This window comes from Cervus elaphus, chromosome 14 (assembly GCF_910594005.1).
Source record: "Cervus elaphus chromosome 14, mCerEla1.1, whole genome shotgun sequence".
Taxonomy (NCBI): Eukaryota; Metazoa; Chordata; class Mammalia; order Artiodactyla; family Cervidae; genus Cervus; species Cervus elaphus.
The window spans coordinates 9,908,088-9,929,043 of NC_057828.1; the positions used below are offsets into that span (position 1 = coordinate 9,908,088).

The following is a 20,956-nucleotide window of genomic DNA, read 5'->3' on the forward strand; positions in this document are numbered from 1 at the left end:
CTTTTTGCTTCCCTTCTTTTCATAGCTATTTGTAAGGCCTCCTCAGACAACCATTTTGCCTTTTTGCATTTCTTTTCCATGGGGATGGCCTTGATCCCTGTCTCCTGTACAATGTCACGAACCTCTGTCCATAGTTCATCAGGCTCTCTGTCTATCAGATTTAGTCCCTTAAATCTATTTCTCACTTCCACTGTATAGTCATAAGGGATTTGATTTAGGTCATACCTGAATGGTCTAGTGGTTATCCCTACTTTCTTCAGTTTAAGTCTGAATTTGGCAATAAGGAGTTCATGATCTGAGCCACAGTCAGCTCCTGGTCTTGTTTTTGCTGACTGTATAGAGCTTCTCCATCTTTGGCTGCAAAGAATATATTCAGTCTGATTTCAGTGTTGACCATCTGGTGATGTCCATGTGTAGAGTCTTCTCTTGTGTTGTTGGGAGAGGGTGTTTGCTATGACCAGTGCGTTCTCTTGGCAAAACTCTATTAGCCTTTGCCCTGTTTCATTCCATACTTCAAGGCCAAATTTGCCTGTTACTCCAGGTGTTTCTTGACTTCCTACATTTGCATTCCAGTCCCCTATAATGAAAAGGACATCTTTTTTGGGTGTGAGTTCTAAAAGGTCTTGTAGGTCTTCATAGAACTGTTCAACTTCGGTTTCTTCAGCGTTACTGGTTGGGCATAGGCTTGGATTACCATGATATTGAATGGTTTGCCTTTGAAACGAACAGAGATCATTCTGTCGTTTTTAAGATTGCATCCAAGTACTGCATTTCAGACTCTTTTGTTGACCATGATGGCTACTCCATTTCTTCTAAGGGATTCCTGCCCACAGGAGTAGATTTAATGGTCATCTGAGTTAAATTCACCCATTCCAGTCCATTTTAGTTCGCTGATTCCTAGAATGTTGACATTCACTCTTGCCATCTCCTGTTTGACCACTTCCAATTTGCCTTGATTCATGGACCTAACATTCCAGGTTGCTATGCAATATTGCTCTTTACAGCATCGGACCTTGCTTCTATCACCAGTCACATCCGCAACTGGGCATTGTTTTTGCTTTGGCTCCATCGCTTCATTCTTTCTGAAGTTATTTCTCCTCTGATCTCCAGTAGCATATTGGGCACCTATCGACCTGGAGAGTTCCTCTTTCAGTATCCTATCATTATGCCTTCTCATGCTGTTCATGGGGTTCTCAAGGCAAGAATACTGATGTGGTTTGCCATTCCCTTCTCCAGTAGACCACATTTTGTCAGACCTCTCCACCATGACCCAACCATCTTGGGTGGCCCCACACAGCATGGCTTAGTTTCACTGAGTTAGACATGACTGTGGTCCTGTGATCAGATTAGCATCTTTTCAATTTTCTTTAAAAACATTTTAGTGCTGTAGAAATTCACAAGAAAATGAATCTTTTGTATAGATTTAAATTTTAAAGTGTTAATTAAAATGCTGTTTTATTTTTTTGGGCCAAATTAAGATATACATTTGATGGTAAGACCCAGTATACATACAAAATTTACCTGCCTGAAAAAAAAATTGCCCTTACTAAATGATATTTACTTTGATGTTTTCTTTTATCTTTTATTCCATTCTTTTATATATATATATATACACACACACACACACATAGTCTTAAGTATCCAAATTGATTTCACAACACACTAAAGATATTGATTTTTTTTGGTTTGTTTTCTTCTATAAAAACAAGAACTTTGAACTTACAAGATTTTTTCAAGCTTTAAAATCTTCCTATTTGAGGTTTTAATTTCCCTTTGCCTTTTAATAGTTTACTTATTTTCTTAATATTCAAGCTTAAAAAACTAAGACCTTTGCTGAACTTTAAACTTAAATTCCTTTATTTTCTTTTTTAAATTAAGGTTTGGTGTCTGCTTGATTGGTATTAGGAGGGAAGATAATAAAAACATTTTGCTGAATCCAGGTCCTCGATATATTATGAATGCCACAGATACATGTTTTTATATTAATATTACCAAAGAAGAGAATTCAGCATTTAAAAACCACGACCATCAGAAAAAAAGCAATGTACCAAGGTCATTTTATCACGGACCGTCTAGATTGCCTGTACATAGCATAATTGCCAGCATGGGTAAGTATAAATAAATTTGAAAATATAATTAATTTCCTTCTTTAAAAAGCATAACAATTATATTTATTTTTCTCAATTTTCCAAAGTCAAATTTAAAATATACTTGTGTGTCTTACAAACTTGGTGTAACTAATAACTAAATATACAGAACAAAGTTTCCAATCTGTTAAACTGGTAAGAAATTAAAATAGTTCAAAACTTCTAACAACAGTTTCATATATCTGATTAGAATATAAACACCAGACACTTCTGTATTTCTTTGTAAGTTCTACATTCAGTTATTAATAATGGCTCTTTCAGATTCTCTCTCTGTTTCCCAAAACTCCCCAATCTTTTATCTAATTCTTACTGAAGTTGGCTTCTGTGACAGAGAAATTTTTTTTAAAAAAGATTCAGACAAATAAGAACTTCCATTAAATTTTGTCACCAAACCACATACAAACCTACATGCACTGAGTTTCTGTCACAAGGAAAATGTGTCCCTTTTTTTAGCTTATAATATTTTAATATAAATACCTTCACTTATGCAACAAGCCATTCTCCATTTCCCTCTTAGGGACTTCACTTTTTTATTAATCCTCATTACTTGGATTCTTTTTTTTTTTTTTTTTAATCACCAATTCATTCTTCCTCCCTGCTTCTCTCTCTCTCTCTCTCTGACTCTCTTCATGTCTCTATCTACACACACACACACACACACTTCTGGACCTCATGCCTTGACAACGTCACAGATAAATTCCAAGTGTTGTCTTCAGTTGCTGGGTTGAAATCTTACCATCCCCTCATGTCTCTACCAGTTAGGTCTGAAATCTGCACCCAGTATATCACTGAAACTGCTCTGGCAAGCCCACTGCTGTACTCTAAATCCAGTGGGGTCATCACAGCCTATGACAATATTGACCATGTTCTTCTTAAAATGTTCTAGTGCTCTTTCCTCTGCACCCTGCACATTCATTTTCCCTAAATTGTTGCATCTGCTCTCAAAGATTCAATTCTTCTCCATAAATTGATGATCCCCTTACCTAAATCATGACCGTAAATCTCTTTTCACAGCAACATATTCAACTGTCCACGGGCTATATGGAAAAATCAAGCAAGCATTGGAAAAACCAATGTGGTATATTCAAATTGAGCTAATCTTTCTATATTCATTCAAAACAACTTCCTCCTTCGTTTTTTCTTTTTCTGCTAAAAAATGTGATACCATCATCCTTTTATTTGTAATGACAGAATTCTAACGTTTCACTATTCCTCTCTTCTTATACTTTGTATTTCACTGAATTCCACTAAGTTTAACCAAGTGGCCTCTAAAGTTGTCCTTTGCCACGTCCACGCTCAGTTTGGTGGGGCTGGGTCTCCATCGTCCTGCCCTCCCACTGCAGAATCCCCCCAGTCTCCTCTCCATGCCTCCAGCCTTGCTGCCCTGCACTCCTCCCCACCTTGCTACCAGAGTAGCAGTTTTTACATTATGTTATAATCACGCTCCTGCATTAATTTTTAATTTCTTCCTACTAGCCATTGGGAAAAAAGTCTAAATTTTATACTATAAAATGTTTTACAATTGATAACCAAAATCTCTCTCTCTCTCTCTTTTTACTTGAAGCAGTCCTTGTTTTCCCAGGACAGTACCAGATTATATACATTGTCCTGGTGTCATTATGAAGAGAAATCTACTTTGATTCTTAAGAATACCCTCATTTAGAAGATAAATTACATGATCACTTTTAAGTATCTTTTTAAAATAATTCCTTCTTTCATTTTTAGTCCTACATTTTACCATTCCTTCAGTTGCTATCCTAAGTCCCAATCATAGTAAATTTCTTTCAGTCTTCACTAATAGTTTTTCATCATCCCTTCAATTGCTCTCCTTAACCCCAATCATATTAATTCATTTCAGTCTTTCCTAACGGTTTTTTTTTTTTTTTAACCAACGGTCCTTGTTGCACTGTTTCCCCTGAGAAGATCTACTCCCCAGCTTTGCTTATGTAACTACCTCTAATCATTTGCATCTCAGTCTTAATATCACTCCCTCTGAGACATATTCCATGGTCCTGCTTGGACTTTGTTAGATAACTCAGATTGTCACTGATATAACATATTTTCTCTTCTATAGGAGTTTTACTTGTTGGTTTCACATGTTTAAGAATTACTTGTTGAGTACCTAGTCCATGCCAGGGACTCTCACAAGTATCTGTGATGGCAGGGTGGGACAAATGGACAGAGTAGCTTTGACATATATACACTATGATATATAAAATAGATAGCTAGTGTGAAGCTGCTGTATAATGCAGGGAGCTTAGCTCGGTGCTCTGTGGTGACCTAGACGGCTGGGGATGGGGAGGGAGTGTGACTCAGGAGGGAGGGGATATATGTATACATGTAGCCGATTCACTTCTTTGTGTAGCAGAAACTAACATACATGGAAAAGCAGTTATACTCCAAATTAAGAAGAAGTATTTGTGATTAATTAGAGAACAAATGGAAGCTCCTTGCTTCCAGAGTTAACGTTTTATCATGGGGAAGTCTGGCCATAAACAGTACATATCAAAATCAGTAAAATACTTAGTAGATTAGAAGGCAATGAGTAGTAAGATAAAAGTGAGAAGAAAACAGCTAGCAAAAAGCGTGTATGAATTCTAGAACAATTGAATTTTTAGGTGGCTTGTAGGCCTAATTGAAAAGGTGGCATTTGAGAAGATACTTGAAGAAAATAAGGGTATTATGCCTGTGAATGTCTGAAGGAAAAGCATTCCTGGAAGAGATAATAGCTGGTACAAGGGCCCTACAGGAGGGGTAGGAACCTGATTGATGTGTTCCAGGATCAATAAAGGGGCCCTCATGACGCAAACACGGTGATTTGATGGTAAGAGTGCAGGACAGGTGGAGAGAGAGGTACAAAGGGGCCAGATCATGCTGGGCTCTTTAAGTCAATGTAAGAGTTGTAGCTTCTACTCGGAGTGAAGTGGGAATCATCACAGGGTTCTCAGCAGAGCAACGGATGGTCTCACCTATGCTGAACTCATCTTCAGCATAATCACAAAATCACCGTGGCTGGTGTTAACAATAGATGCTTAGGGTCAAGAATCCAGTGTAATTTCAAGTGGAAGTAGCAGGAGAGAAAAAATTATGGGTATACTTTGAAAGTAGGGTGCCATTATTTACTCCTGAATTAGAAGTGAACTGTAATAGAGAAGTGTGAAGAACTCAAGGGAACTTAGTATCAGTTCTGTTCATTTAGGTCACTCAATAATATCCAATACTCTGGGAACCCATGGACCACAGCACGGCAGGCTTCCCTGTCATCACCAACTCCTACAGCTTGCTCAAATTCATATTCATTGAATATGATGCCATCCATACATCTCATCCTCTGTCATCCCCTTCTCCTCCTGCCTTCAGTCTTTCCCAGCATCAGGGTCTTTTCCAGTGAGTCAGTTCTTCCCATCAGGTGGTCAAATATTGGAGTTTCAGCTTTAGCATCAGTCCTTCCAATGAATATTCAGGACTGATTTCCTATAGGATGGACTGGTTGGATCTCTTTGCTGTGCAAGGGACTCTCAAGAGTCAACTCCAACACCACAGTTCAAAAACATTGATTCTTCAGCATTTAGCTTTTCTTATAGTCCAATTCTCACATCCATACATGACTACTGGAAAAAACATAGCTTTGACTTGATGGAACTTTGTCAGCAAAGTAATGTCTCTGCTTTTTAATATGCTGTCTAGGTTGGTCATAGTTTTTCTTCCAAGGAGCAAGCGTCTTTTAATTTCATGGCTGCAGTCACCATCTGCAGTGATTTTGGAGCCCCCCAAAATAAAGTATGTCACTGTTTCCACTGTTTCCCCATCCATTTGCCATGAAGTGATGGAACTGGATGCCATGAACTTCATTTTTTGAATGTTGAGTTTTAATCCAGCCTTTTCACTCTCCTCTTTCACTTTCAGCAAGAGGCTCTCTAGTTGCTCTTCACTTTCTGTCATAAGGATGGTATCATCAACATATATGAGTTTATTGATATTTCTCCTAGCAACCTTGATTTCAGCTTGTGCTTCATCCAGTCCAGCATTTCACATGATGTACTCTGCATATAAGTTAAATAAGCAGCGTGACAATATACAGCCTTGACGTACTCCTTTCCCAGTTTGGAAACAGTCTGTTGTTCCATGGCCGGTTCTAACTGTTGCTTCTTGACCTGCTTACAGATTTCTCAGGAGGCAGGTAAGGTGGTCTGGCATTCAAATCTCTTTAAGAATTTTGCACAGTTTATTGTGATCCACACAGTCAAAGGCTTTGGCATAGTCAATAAAGCAGAAATAGATGTTTCTCTGGAACTCCCTAGTTTTTTTGATGATCCAACGGATGTTGGCAATTTGATCTCTGGATTCTCTATCTTTTCTAAATCCAGCTTGAACATCTGGTTCATCTAATGTTGAATCCTGGCTTGGAGAATTTTAAGCATTACTTTGCTATTGTGTGAGATGAGAGCAATTGTGTGGTCGTTTGAGCATTTTTTGGCACTGCTTTTCTTTGGGATTGGAATGAAAACTGATCTTTACCAGTCCTGTGGCCACTGCTGAGTTTTCCAAATTTTCTGGCATATTGAGCGCCGCACTTTCACAGCATCATCTTTTAGGTTTTGAAAAGCTCAACTGAAATTTCATCACCTCCAAAAACTTTGTTTCCTAAGGCCCACTTGTCTTCACATTCCAGGATGTTTGGTTCTCGGTGAGTTATCACACCAGCATGGTTATCTGGGTCATGAAGATCTTTTTTGTTTAGTTCTTCTGTGTATTCTTATCACCTCTTCTTAATATCTTCTGCTTCTGCTAGGTCCATACCATTTTTTTCCTTTATTGTGCCCATCTTTGTATGAAATATTCCCTTGTATCTCTCATTTTCTGAGTAAGGCTTTCTTATCTCTCCTTGCTATTCTTTGCAACTCTGCATTCAGATAGGTATATCTTTCTTTTTCTCCTTTGCCTTTCACCTTCTTTTCTCAGCTATTTGTAAGGCTTCCTCAGACAACCATTTTACCTTTTTGCATTTCTTTTTCTTGGGGATTGATCTTGATCACTGCCTCTGGTACAATGTCATGAACCTTTGTCCACAGTTCATCAGGTACTCTGTCTATCAAATCTAATCCCATGAATCTATTTCTCACTTTCACTCTATAAACATAAGGGATTTGATTTAGGTCATACCTGAATGGTCTAGTGGTTTTTCCCTACTTTCGTCAATTTAAGTCTGAATTTGGCAATAAGGAGTTCATGATCTGAGCCACAGTCAGCTCCCGGTCTTGTTTTTGCTGACTGTATAGAGCTTCTCCATCTTTGGCTGCAGAGAATATAATCAGTCTGATCTGATTTCAGTGTTGACCATCGGGTGATGTCCGTGTGTAGAGTCTTCTCTTGTGTTGTTGGAAGAGGGTGTTTGCTATGATCAGTGTGTTCTCTTTGCAAAACTCTATTAGCCTTCGCCCTGCTTCATTTTGTATTCCAAGGCCAAATTTGCCTATTAGTCCAAGTATCTCTTGACATCTTACTTCCTACTTTCATCCCCTATAATGAAAAGGACATCTTTTGTAGGTGTTAGTTCTAGAAGGTCTTATAAATCTTCATAGAACCATTCAATTTCAGTTTCTTTTTCATTACTGGTTGGGCCATAGAGTTGGAGTACTCTGATATTGAATGGTTTGCCTTGGAGAAAAACAGAGATTGTTATGTTCTTTTTGAGATTGCATCCAAGTGCTTCATTTTGTACTCTTTCATTGACTATGAGGGCTCCTCCATATCTTCTAAGGAATTCTTGCCCACAGTAGTAGATATAATGGTTATATGAACTAAATTCACCCATTCCAGTCCATTTTAGTTCACTGATTCCTAAAATGTTGCTTCCTAAATGCTTGCCCTCTCCTGTTTGACCACTTCTAATTTCCCTTGATTCATGAACTTAACTTCCAATTTCCTATGCAATATTGCTCTTTATGGCACAGGTCTTGACTTCCATCACCAGTCACATCCACAACTGGACATTGTTTTCTCTTTGGCTTCGTCTCTTCATTCTTTCTGGAGTTATTTCTCCACTCTTCTCCAGTAGTATTTTGGGCACCAACCTGGGAAGTTCATCTTTCAGTGTCATATCTTTTTGCATTTTCATACTGTTCATGGGGTTCTCAAGGCAAGAATACTGAAGTGGTTTGCCATTCCCTTCTCCAGTGGACCACATTTTGTCAGAACTCTCCACTATGACCTGTCCATCTTGGGTGGCCCTACAAGACATGGCTCATAGTCTCATTGAGTTAGGTTTTTAGTATAAGCAGCAGGAAAATGGGAATGGTCATTCATTTAGATGAGAAAGGTCTGGAGGGAACCATTGGAGATATAGAATTCAGTTTGGAATGCAGTGCATTTCTAATTTCTGTTAGATATTGAGAGAAAAATGTCAAATAAGAGATTCAATGTAATAGTCTAGAGTTCAGTCCCTACTGTATAGCACAGGGAACTATATTCAATATCTTGTGATAAACCATTATGGAAAAGAAGACAAAAAAGAATATCTATATGTGTATAGTCTTCCCTGGTGGCTCAGGGGTGAGGAATCCACCTGCCAATGCCAGAGACCTGGGTTTGATTCCTGGGTCAGAAAGATCCCATGGAGGAGGAAATGGCAACCCACTCTAGTGTTCTTGCCAGGAAAATCCCATGGACAGAGGCGCCTGGTGGACTACAGTCCATGGGGTCACAAAGAGTCAGACATGACTTAGCATGCACAATATGTGTATAACTGAGTCACTTAGTTGCACAGCAGAAATTAACACAACATTGTAAATTGAGTAACTTCATTTAGAAAAAAAATCAAAAAACTGAAATGAGTCTAGAGTTCAGGAGAGAGGTGTATGCTGAAAAAATTATTTTTGGATTCCTGAGCTTATGTATTATGTTTAAAGTCATGAGACTGAACAAGATCATTGAGAAAATGATTGTGGGCAGAAAAGGAATGAAGACAAAGGACCGAATCCTGCAACATGTCAATATTAACTCTCAAGGGAATGAGAAGAAACCAGCAGAGGAAACAAAGAAGGAGCTACTGATAAGGGAAATGAGCTGAGTGTCTTGTCCTGGAATCCAAATGAATCCAGTGGTTGGAGAAGGTGGAGTGATGAGCCATGTCTAATGCCTATAGTGGCCAAATAACATAATTGAAAACTGGCCATTGAATTTAGTAAAAAACTGATTGCTCTTTATCTCAATAAGAGCTCTTTCAGTGAAGTGGTAAGTTGGGGAATGCCAGATCAGAGGGGTTTATGATAAAATGTCAGAAGATAACTTAGGGAAACTAGGTCTAGACAACTCTCATAAAGTTTTGCTGCATAAGAGTAATGGAAATAAACATAAACAAATGAGACCTGAAAGTGAAAGTCACTCAGTTGTGTCCGACTCTGTGACCCCACGGACTATACAGTCCATGAAATTCTCCAGGCAAGAATACTGGGGTGGATAGCCTTTCCCTTCTCCAAGAGATCTTCCCAACCCAGGCATCGAATCCAGGTCTCCCACATTGCAGGCAGACCTAATTAAACTCAAAAACTTTTGCGCAGCAAAGGAAGCCATAAACAAAATGAAAAGGCAACCCACAGAATGGGAGAAAATGTTTGTAAATGATGTGACCAACTAGAGATTAGTCTCCAAAATTTACAAGCCGCTCATAAGGTTTAATATTATCAAAACAAACAACCCAATCCAAAAATGCGTGGAAGACCTAAACATTTCTCCAAAGAAGACCTACAGATGGCCAAGAGCCACATGAAAAGATGTTCAACATCACTAAATTTTAGAGAAATACAAATCAAAACTAAAATGAGATATTACCTAACACCAATCAAAATGTCTATCATCAAAAAAATGCACAAACAATAAATGAGTGTAGAGAGAAGGGACCCCTCCTACACTGTTGGTGGGAATGTAAATTGGTACAGCCACTACAGAAAACAGTGTGGAGTTTCCTTAAGAAACTAAAACTAGATCCAGCATCCCCATTCCTGGGCATACATCTGGAGAAAAACGTGATTTGATAAGACACATGCACCTCGATGTTACAGCACTGTTTACTACAGCCAAGAAATAGAAGCAACCTAAGTAGCCATCAGTGGAAGAAGAGATAAAGATGTGGCACATATACAATGGAATATTACTCAGCCATGAAAAGACAGTGATATAATGCCATTTGCAGCAACATGGATGGACCTAAAGGTTGTCATATTGAGTAAAGTAAGCCAGACAAAAGAGAAATATTGTATGATATAGCTTATATGTGGAATCTAAAAAAAATATGATACAAATAACCTTGTTTACAAAACAGAAACAGACTCACAGAGACTTAGAGAACTAACCATAGTTACTGGGGAGAGGGCCGGGCTGGGGAAAGATAGGGAGTTTGGGATTGACATGTACACATTGCCATATTTAAAATGTATAACCTACTGTTTGGTGCAGGGAACTTTGCTCCATACTATGTAATGGCCTAAACAGGAAAAGAATTCAAAAGGGCAATAACTGAATCACCTGCTGTCCACTTGAAACTAACACAACATTGTTAGTCAACTGTACTCCAATATAAAAGAAAAAGTTAAAGAAAGAAATAAGTAGAATGTATAACAAAACAGCATAATAAAAAACAGAGGCATTCCTTTGCCAACAAAGGTCTGTCTAGTCAAGGCTATGGTTTTTCCAGTGGTCATGCATGGATGTGAGAGCTGGACTACAAAGAAAGCTGAGCGCCGAAGAAGTGATGCTTTTGAACTGTGGTGTTGGAGAAGACTTGAGAGTCCCTTGGACCACAAGAAAATCCAACCAGTCCATCCTAAAGGAGATCAGTCCTGAGTGTTCATTGGAAGGACAGATGCTGAAGCTGAAACTCCAATACTTTGGTCACCTGATGTGAAGAACTGACTCATTTGAAAAGACCCTGATGCTGGGAAGGATTGGGGCAGGAGGAGAAGGGAATGACAGAGGATGAGATGATTGAATGACATCTCTGACTCGATGGGCATGGGTTTGAGTAAACTCCGGGAGTTGGTGATGGACAGGGAGGCCTGGCGTGCTGCGGTCCATGGGGTCGCAAAGAGTCGGACACGACTGAGCGACTGAACTGAACTGAACTGATAATAAAACAGACTCACAGAGAAGAAACTAGTGGTTAGCAGTGGGGAGAATGGCAAAATAGGTGAAGGGAATTTAGAGGTACAGACTACTTGATAAAAGGATATAATGTATAGCACAAGGAATATCGTCAATACTTTATAATAACTTATATGGGGTATAATCTATAAAAACATTGACTCACTCTGTTGTACACCTGAAACTAATATAATATAGTAAGTCAACTTACTTCCATTAAAAACAAAACTAGGTAGGACAACACAGGGTTGGTGTACAAGGAAATCAGTGAAAGACAGTGGGTAATGGACTCTGAAGATGAATGACACAGAGCTGGGATATCATAAGGGGTGAAGGGAAAATGCTCTGAAAGAGGCAGTGAGAACCTTGAGGGTATTTCCCCACTTCTAAAACACAGGCACTCTTTCAGTGTTGCAACCTTCAGAATTGCAAGGAGAGATGTCAGAGAAGAGCCAGGTTTTGTTAGGGGAAGGAACGGTTCAAAGAAGAAATTGTTTCTGTAATTGAAATTGCTTTTAAAACTGTGTTTTCCCTGCTAAATTTTGACTTTCTCATGATCACATCCCCCCCATACTCAGCTTGGTGCCAAATATCAGTGTGGGAAGAATTATCAGGAAGTCACCAAGTTTCCTGTGTTGAGCAGGAAGATGATAAGGAGGTAGTTGGAAGTGTTGTGGAGACACATATATTTGGGAGGGGGTGAAATGCAGAGAACATGGCTCCTTGGGAAGAAGGTGGGGATTTAATTCTCAAAACAAGAGTAGGGTTGAGTTTTACATAAATGTGGGTGTGTCTCTTTCCTTCCAAACAGAAATAAAAGGAGAAAAGTTTGCTGAAGCTTTCTTGTTTACTTGGTTGAAGATAGGGAATTGAAGGATTTCTTCAATAGAAAGACAGCTTTCTTTCAAAAGATAAAAATAATCTTACTTCAAAAGATTACTTTTCCCTCTGAATTATACAATGTGGTCATCTGCAGAGGATAAATGTCATAAATGTGGATTTTAATTTATAATATTAGGATACAGATCATATATGGTTTTATTTTGATGAATCAAATTTATAAAATTTAATGTTTAATCAGATCCACTCACCTGATTAATGGAAAATTTAACCTCATTTTCTCTAGGATCCTCATCTCCCTCCCAAGATGGATTGCAGTATAAATTAATCCTTATTTGTGGTGCTAAAAAGTTACTGGAGTGTACAGTTTCTGATGCCAACCACTTTTACCTTTGCTCGGATATGGTGGTCATCAAATTGTTTTCTCGGGCACGGTCATTTTAGACACATTGTGTCGTGCCCCTCACAGGAGTCTTCCCCATTAACAGCAGACACACCAGGCTCCCTCTCCCCCGAGTCTGAGTGTCATGTACAGTATTTTAGAGGTCCTAGCATCTGAAACTTGAGTCCCACATTTATTTCAATATTGAGGAATACCCAGATGGAGAACTCAGATGGTCTCCCCAGTCTTGGTTCTATCAACTCTCACATTCAGAAACATTGACTTTTAACCCCTTCTTCTGTGTTGTTGTTGTTCAGTCATGTCTGATCTTTGCAGCCCCATGACTGCAGCACACCAGGCTTCCCTGTCCATCACCAACTTCCGGAGCTTGCTCAAACTCATGTCTATCGAGTCGGTGATGCCATTCAACCATCTTGTCCTCTGTCCCCCCCTTCTCCTCCTGCTCTCGGTCTTTCCCAGCATCAAGGTATTTCTCGGAGGTTTTTAGAATTCAGTTGCTGACTTCTTTGTCCATGCTACAAAGAAAGAGATGCTAAAACCCCTGAGGTTTTTTCCTCCCTTTAAAGTCTCAGGCTGTTACAGTGAAGAAGGTTGTAAGATCAGACAAAAGTTTCAAGGAAATGGAGAGCGTTTTAATAGCTGCTTCAAAGAATAAAACAAAATGGAGACTCAGGGCTTTCAGAAGGATGGCCAGCTTTCCATAAATACATAAATAAAGTCAGTGGTTGTGAAATATGGTGGCAGTCATCTGTTAGATTGATTTTTTTTTCTTCAGAAAGGGAGAGACAGCCACTTCCCATAAATTTACCATCAATTTCCATAAATTGATGTTTATACTAATTTTTAAATGTTACTTAAAAATATCAGAGGAATTTGTTTCTTCCATTTACTGTTCCTTGAGTATTCCAAGGATTCAAAGCCTTAAGCTATTTAAATTCTCTGTTCTTACTGCCTCAAGGCATTTCCATGACTTGTGTGCTCACGATTTTCTTTTTATGTCACGAAATCAAATGTAATGATTTAGGAGTATAGCTTCTCATCACTGGGTGAAAAGTTCATCCTCTCCCCTGCTTCCTGTCCCCCCTATACTACATCATGTAACATAATTTCTGTTTTATTTTCTGCATAGTATTTAGCATTATTGAGAATTAGTTTTTCCATTTCTTTGTCCATTTGATTATCTTAAAGACAAATCCATATGCATAGGAACATTGCCTTATTCCTTGAATATCTTGAGTGCCTAGAATTGTGCTTGCCACAGAGAAGGGCTTAATAAATATTAATAAACATTAATTATTCTAATATTAAAAAGTAGTTATAAATGAGTAAAAGAAAGAGAACTCAACAACATAAGGAGAAAAGGTATAATGAGAGATCTATAAAGGTGAAATGGAGCAAAAATTTCCATTAGTTTAAAACAAATATAAATTTAAACAATTTTTAAAATTTAAATGTCTAAGTGTTTCATGATTTCACAAATCTTATGTTTCATCCTATAGTAGGTCTATACTAGGTGTTGTAGCAAATACACTTTTGCACAAATACAGAATTTTTTATCCCTGTGGGTAAAAATGCTCAAATTAAAAAGAAGTAAATCACTTTTGAGATTAAAGGGTAAACAGTACGTAGTATATTTCCTGGTTATACTGACTGTGCTTCATCTCACTTTAATCATTAAATGATTGCCTGTCCTATAGGTGGCAAACACTTTGATGGATTTTCATTTCTCGTTGTTCCAGGTACTGTGGCCATAGACTTGCAAGACACAAGCTGCAGATCTGCAAGTGGCCCTACCCTGTCTCTTCCTACAGAAGGAAGTAAAGAAGTCAGAAGACCCAGCATTGCTCCCGTTTTAGAGGTTGCAGACACATCATCAATTCAAACATGTGAGCTTCTAAGTGACCAATCAGAAGATGAAACTACACCAGATGAAGAAATGTCCTCGAACTTGGAGTATGTTTGTAAGGTTTACTGGGACTTGTGCTTGCTGTGAAAAACTAATGTCCCTCCCTTCTGGACATCCCAGAATCAGTCCTACATACTTCTGCCAAAACACTCTTCTTATTAGTAAATATCTCTCTTGATGATAAAATATTCTAAGCCCTTGAATTTCTGGCTTCAACAGCTATTTACAGCTTCATTTTTCTCTATGTTAGCCTTTATCCTTAAAGAAAAAAAAATTTGTATATCAGTATTTCCATGATAAATCTATATCACATTTTACATTTTTTTCTTTAAGGGTACAGTTTGTATTTTTCATTTTTTTATTAAAAATAAGTAATAATGCTTTTATTAAATTATAACATAACTTATACCTTTAGTTTGTTTTTCTACTTCCATATTGAAGCTCAATCAATTCAGCAACATGTAATGCAGCTTCTTCCATTAAGCTCTTGTCTGTCTCAGCATTCAGCAATCTTTTTTATTTAATATACATCAATAATGTTTTGAATGAATGAATAAATGAAGTCCAGTTCTCTTAACTAAGATTCCATAATAAATAGTATCAATATTTAAGGTATTGGTCACATTTTAGCCTAGAGTAGAGTTTGTTTACTTGTCTTATTCATGTATTATGTTGGTATTTCTTAAGGGAAGCACAGTGTTCGACTGCCTTAAGAGTGGGGTCCAAAGGAATTTGTGTCCCCTGACAGTTTCACTTTATACTGGTTGTGTACCAGTGGCTTTGTTTAAAATCATCTGACCTACCATGCTTTATCTGTAGATAGTGTTCATGTGAAGATTACTTGAGATAATGGAGGAATATACTTAGAACAATGGTTTGTGCAGAGTAAGCATTCAGTGAGTATCAGTTACTGTTAGGTGTAGTACTAGTCCTAGTGGTAATGGTAACATCACTCAGGCACTTCTAATATTTTTCATATCATAGAAGTTCAGTTAATGTTGAATTGAGCTAAAATATACTGAAATATACTAAAATATACTGAAATATAATTGGAACATAGAAAAATCCTTCTATTAATCTTTCAAATATTCTTTCAAATATTTATTTGAAATAAATATTTATTTATGTATTTGTATGTATGTATTTATTTGTATAAATAAATATTTCAAATATTTATTACAAGAAACAGACATATCCACAGAAGACAATTTCACTCTCTAAGAAATTAATAATACTCAAATAGATTTATGAAATATCTGATAGGAAGAAGGAGCAGTTTGACCACCAGTATATTTCTAGAAACGGTGCTGTGATAGAAATTTTTTCTTTACATGTACTTCAGAAAAATTGAGAGGTGGAATATTTTTTATTTCTAGAAAAATGAAAAAGACATTGAAGTAATAGAGGAGACTGTCAACTCCTAAATTTGCAAAATATTCTCCATTTTACTCTCTTAGCTAATGATGTCTGAAAAACAGTTCTAACTAGGTTTGAAATTTCTTGGTTTGAAAGATAAATTTTCTTCATCAAAATGGAGCTTTCATATTGGATAAAAGAACTTTTCCTCCACTAAATTGTCTTTTGCCTCTTAATTTTCATTTATGCTGTTACTTTGATAGCTTCACTTTGAAAAGTTTATAGCCATAATGTGCAGGTGACTATCTTATAAAGTCAATAAACAAACCAAATATCTTTGACAATATTTAAACATTATTTCACCAATAACTCTGGTTTTGGTGTGGGTCTAATGGAATAGTTCACTCAACCATTTACTCTTTTTTTCTTAAAAAAATAAAAAATCATGACTCATGAATATTGATAGGGTGAATCATAATAATGAATTTAGCTTTAAATATGTTTTTATAAAATTAACATTGCTATTTTCTAAAATCTATCTAAATCTTTTAAACTGAAGATTGGAAAGGACCAGTTAGTAAATATTTCAGACTTTATGGTCTTTGCTTCAACTATTCAATTCTGTTTCTGAAGAGATGAGTGAGCATGGCCATATTCTGACAGAATTTCAGTTTTGGACACTGAAATTTAAATTTCATTTAATGTTCACATGAGATGAAATAGTACTCTTCTTTTGACTTTTGCCAACCATTTAAACATATGAAAACTAGTTCACAAAATCATGTGATGAGTCAGCTTTGGTCCATGACCCTTGTTCCAAATTGTTTCTTTATCAAAATATAATTGCAATACAAAACATTACTACATCTAACTTTATCGAAGTGAGGAATGTGACTACAACTGATTTGTCAGACTTTGCCTGCATTATTCAAGGTAATTAGGTATTTCATACTGTTTTACAGATACGCTAAAGGCTACCCACCTTACTCTCCATACATAGGAAGTTCACCCACTTTTTGTCATCTCCTTCATGAAAAAGTACCATTTTGCTGCTTAAGACTAGACAAGGTAAGCATTTGGGGCTGTTATTTTCTGTAAAACTAAAATGATGGCATCGTGTAGTTGCATGTATTTAAATAATTCTGTACAATTTTTTGACTGAAATATGTTTATAGAGTATTATCTTTCAAATGTAAATGTAATACATAACGTGGTGAATTTTACTTTTTTAAACTGCGCTAATGATTACCCCCAGAGAAGACAATGGAAACCCACTCCAGTACTCTTGCCTGGAAAATCCCATGGACGGAGGAGCCTGGTAGGCTGCAGTCCATGGGGTCGCTAAGAGTCGGACACTACTGAGCGACTTCACTTTCACTCTTCACTTTCATGCATTGGAGAAGGAAATGGCAACCCACTCCAGTGTTCTTGCCTGGAGAATCCCAGGGACGGGGGAACCTGGTGGGATGCCGTCTATGGGGTCGCGTAGAGTCGGACCTGACTGATGCGGCGCAGCAGCAGCAGCAGCAGCAATGATTACCCCAGTGCTTTACCCTCCACTGATGTGCTTGAGGAGTTGATCAGTCATGTTTTTAAAAGGAAAACAAAGGTGCCAGAGCCGCAAACCAGAGTCCTCCTCAGATCATTTTGGCCAAATACACTCTGTGTACTTTACTAGGCATTTTTGCCTCAAGTCTCAAAGTGGAATTGCTTGATGTGATGCAAGTTAGGTAGTCCATGTGTTGTTCACAAAGATTCATTATCAACTAGACTGGAAGTGTCTTGTTGAATGACTCCTTCTCTGAAGATTTTATACTGGTTTTTGGTTCCTGGCTGATGTTCAGGAGAAATCATCCAAAACAGAAACATTGTAAGAAAGCGGGCATTTTTATCTCTTTCACAGCATGGCCATTGGGCATGCCCTGTGCAAGGATTTGCTTTCCTAATGAATAAGAAAGCACATAAAAAGAACACTCTGCAACTCCCCATCTCCCAGAAATTAAAACATGCCACTAATTCTAACCAGGAATTTCTTCTTTGATTCTAAATTTTGGAGTTACCTGGTATAAAAATCACAGCTCTATGCTTACAGGCTTTACAGTTTGGAGGGATAACTTTATCATTAAATATCAGTTTCCATCTCTCTGTGAGTGTTTAGTCATTCAGCGCTCCCTTGATGGTAGCAAATCCTCCTGCAATGCAGGAGACCCGGATTCAATCCCTGGGTTGGGAAGATCCCCAGAGAAGGGTGTGGTAACCCACTCCAGTATTCTTGCCTGGAGAATCCCATGGACAGAGGAGTCTGGCTGGCTGCAGATCATGGGGTCGCAAAGAATTAGACACGACTGAGCGACTTACCACAAGCAGGGAGCCCAGGAGAGATCAGTCAGTAGATCATCATACTTTTAATCTGAGGGTCCAGGGTTCAAGTCACTGTTTGGGCAAGGTTGACCTTTTGGGCTTCCCTGGCTCTCATTCCATAAAGGCTTCACCTGTAATGCAGGAGATGCAGGTTCATTCCTTGGGTCAAGAAGATCGCCTGGAGAAGGAAACCAACTTGAGTATTTTTGCCTGGAGAATGCCACGGACCATAGGAGCCTGGCAGGCTACAGTCCATTGGGTCCTAAGAGTTGAACATGACTTAGTGACTAAACTACCAAGCAGGGAACCTGATACAAGAAAAAGCTAGGCTTTCAGAAGTGAGTCTTGTTGAAGGAGAAATGGAGACTTTCAGAGCCAAAAGATGACAATTAGTCTCTAAGAAGGAGAAATTTCCAGCTGTTGTTGATTAGTCTATGACATCTGGGATTATCCATTCTTTAGGTGGCACCAGTCTGGTTGGTGCCATTTCTTAGAAGGAATGGAGTAGCCATCATAGTCAACAGAAGTGTCTGAAATGCAGTACTTGGATGCAATCTCGAAAACAACAGAATGATCTCTGTCCATTTCCAAGGCAAACCATTCAATATCACAGTAATCTATGCCCCGACCAGTAATGCTGAAGAAGCTGAACAGTTCTATGAAGACCTACAAGACCTTTTAGAACTAACACCCAAAAAAGATGTCCTTTTCATTATGGGGGACTGGAATGCAAAAGTAGGAAGTCAAGAAACACCTGAGTAACAAGCAAATTTGGCCTTGGAGTGCAGAATGAACCAGGGCAAAGACTAATAGAGTTTTGCCAAGAGAACACACTGGTCATAGCAAACACACTTTTCCAACAACACAAGAGAAGACTCTACACATGGACATCACTGGATGGTCAATACTGAAATCAGATTGATTATATTCTTTATAGCCAAACATGGAGAAGCTCTATACATTGAGCAAAAACAAGACTGGGAGCTGACTCCCAGTCATAAGATCATAATTCCTTAATGCCAAATTCAGAGTTAAATTGAAGAAAGTAGGGAAAACCACTAGATCAAATCCTTTGTGATTATACAGTGGAAGAGAGAGATAGATTCAAGGGATGAAATCTGATGGACAGACTGCCTGAAGAACAGTGGATGGAGGTCTGTGACATTGTACTGGAGGCAGTGATCAAGAATATCCCAAAGAAAGAGAATTGCACAAAGGCAAAATAGTTTTCTGAGGAGGCCTTACAAATAGCTGTGAAAAGAGAAGCAAAAGGCAAAGGAGAAAAGGAAGATATACCCATTTGAATGCAGCATTCCGAAGAACAGCAAGGAGAGATACAAAGCCTTCCTCAGTGATCAGTGCAAAGAAATAGAGGAAAACAATAGAATGGGAAAGACTAGGGATCTCTTCAAGAAAATTAGAGATACCAAGGGAATATTTCATGCAAAGATGGGCACAATAAAGGACAGAAATGGTATGGATCTAACAGAAGCAGAAGATATTAAGAAGAGGTGGCAAGAATACACAGAAGAACTGTACAAAAAAGATCTTCACGACCCAGATAATCACGATGGCATGATCACTCACCTAGAGTCAGACATCCTGGAATGCAAAGTCAAGTGGGCCTTAGAAAGCATCACTACAAACAAAGCTAGTGGAGGTGATGGAATTCCAGTTGAGCTATTTCAAATCCTAAAAGATGATGCTGTGAAGTGCTGCACTCAATATGCCAGCAAATGTGGAAAACTCAGCAGTGGCCACAGGACTGGAAAAGGTAGGTTTTCATTCCAATCTCAAAGAAAGGCAATGGCAAAGAATGCTCAAACAATTACACAGTTGAACTCATCTCACACGCTAACAAAGTAATGCTCAAAATTCTCCAAGCCAGGCTTCAATAATACTTAAACCGTGAACTTCCGGATGTTCAAGCTGGATTTACAAAAGGCAGATGAACCAGAGATCAAATTGCCAACATCCACTGGATCATCAGTAAAGCAAAGGAGTTCCAGAAAAATATCTACTTCTGCTTTATTGACTATGTCAAAGCCTTTGAGTGTGTGGGTCACAACTGTGGAAAATTCTTAAAGAGATGAGAATACCAGACCACCTGACCTGCCTCTTGAGAAACCTGTATGCAGGTCAGGAAGCAACAGTTAGAACTGGACATGGAACAACAGACTGGTTCCAAATAGGGAAAGGAGTACATCAAGGCTGTATATTGCCACCGTGCTCATTTAACTTATATGCAGAGTACATCATGAGAAACGCTGGGCTGGATGAAGCACAAGCTGGCATCAAGATTGCCAGGAGAAATATCAATAACTTCAGATATGCAGATGACACTACCCTTATGGCAGAAAGTGAGAAAGAACTGAAGAGCCTCTTGATGAAAGTGAAAGAGCAGAGTGAAAAAGCTGGCTTAAAACAGCATTCAGAAAATGATGAATCTGGCATCTAGTCTCATCACTTCATGGCAAATAGATGGGGAAACAGTGGCAGACTTTATTTTGGGGGGCTCTGAAACCACTGCAGATGGTGACTGCAGCCATGAAATTAAAAGACACTTGCTCCGTGGAAGAAAAGTTATGACCAACCTAGACAGCATATTAAAAAGCAGAGACATTCCTTTGCCAGCAAAAGTCCGTCTAGTCAAAGCTATGGTTTTTCCAGTAGTCAGGTATGGATGTGAGAGTTGGAGTATAAAGAAAGCTGAATGCTGAAGAATTGATACTTTTGAACTGTTGGAGAATACTCTTGAGTGTCCCTTGGACCACAAGGAGATCCAACCAGGCCATCCTAAAGGAA

At 38.3% G+C, this 20,956-nt stretch overlaps 1 protein-coding gene across 4 annotated transcripts in view; it reads left to right on the forward strand.

Moving 5' to 3' along the window:
* KCNT2 (potassium sodium-activated channel subfamily T member 2) overlaps window positions 1-20,956 on the forward strand; it is a 429,544-nt gene that overhangs the window by 304,078 nt on the left and 104,510 nt on the right. For all 4 annotated transcript variants that reach the window (XM_043924233.1, XM_043924236.1, XM_043924234.1 and 1 more), the window contains 3 exons: window positions 1,879-2,108; window positions 14,268-14,481; window positions 16,753-16,858. In XM_043924233.1, coding sequence (XP_043780168.1) covers window positions 1,879-2,108; window positions 14,268-14,481; window positions 16,753-16,858 — 550 coding nt within the window. The remainder of the gene's footprint in view (window positions 1-1,878; window positions 2,109-14,267; window positions 14,482-16,752; window positions 16,859-20,956) is intronic.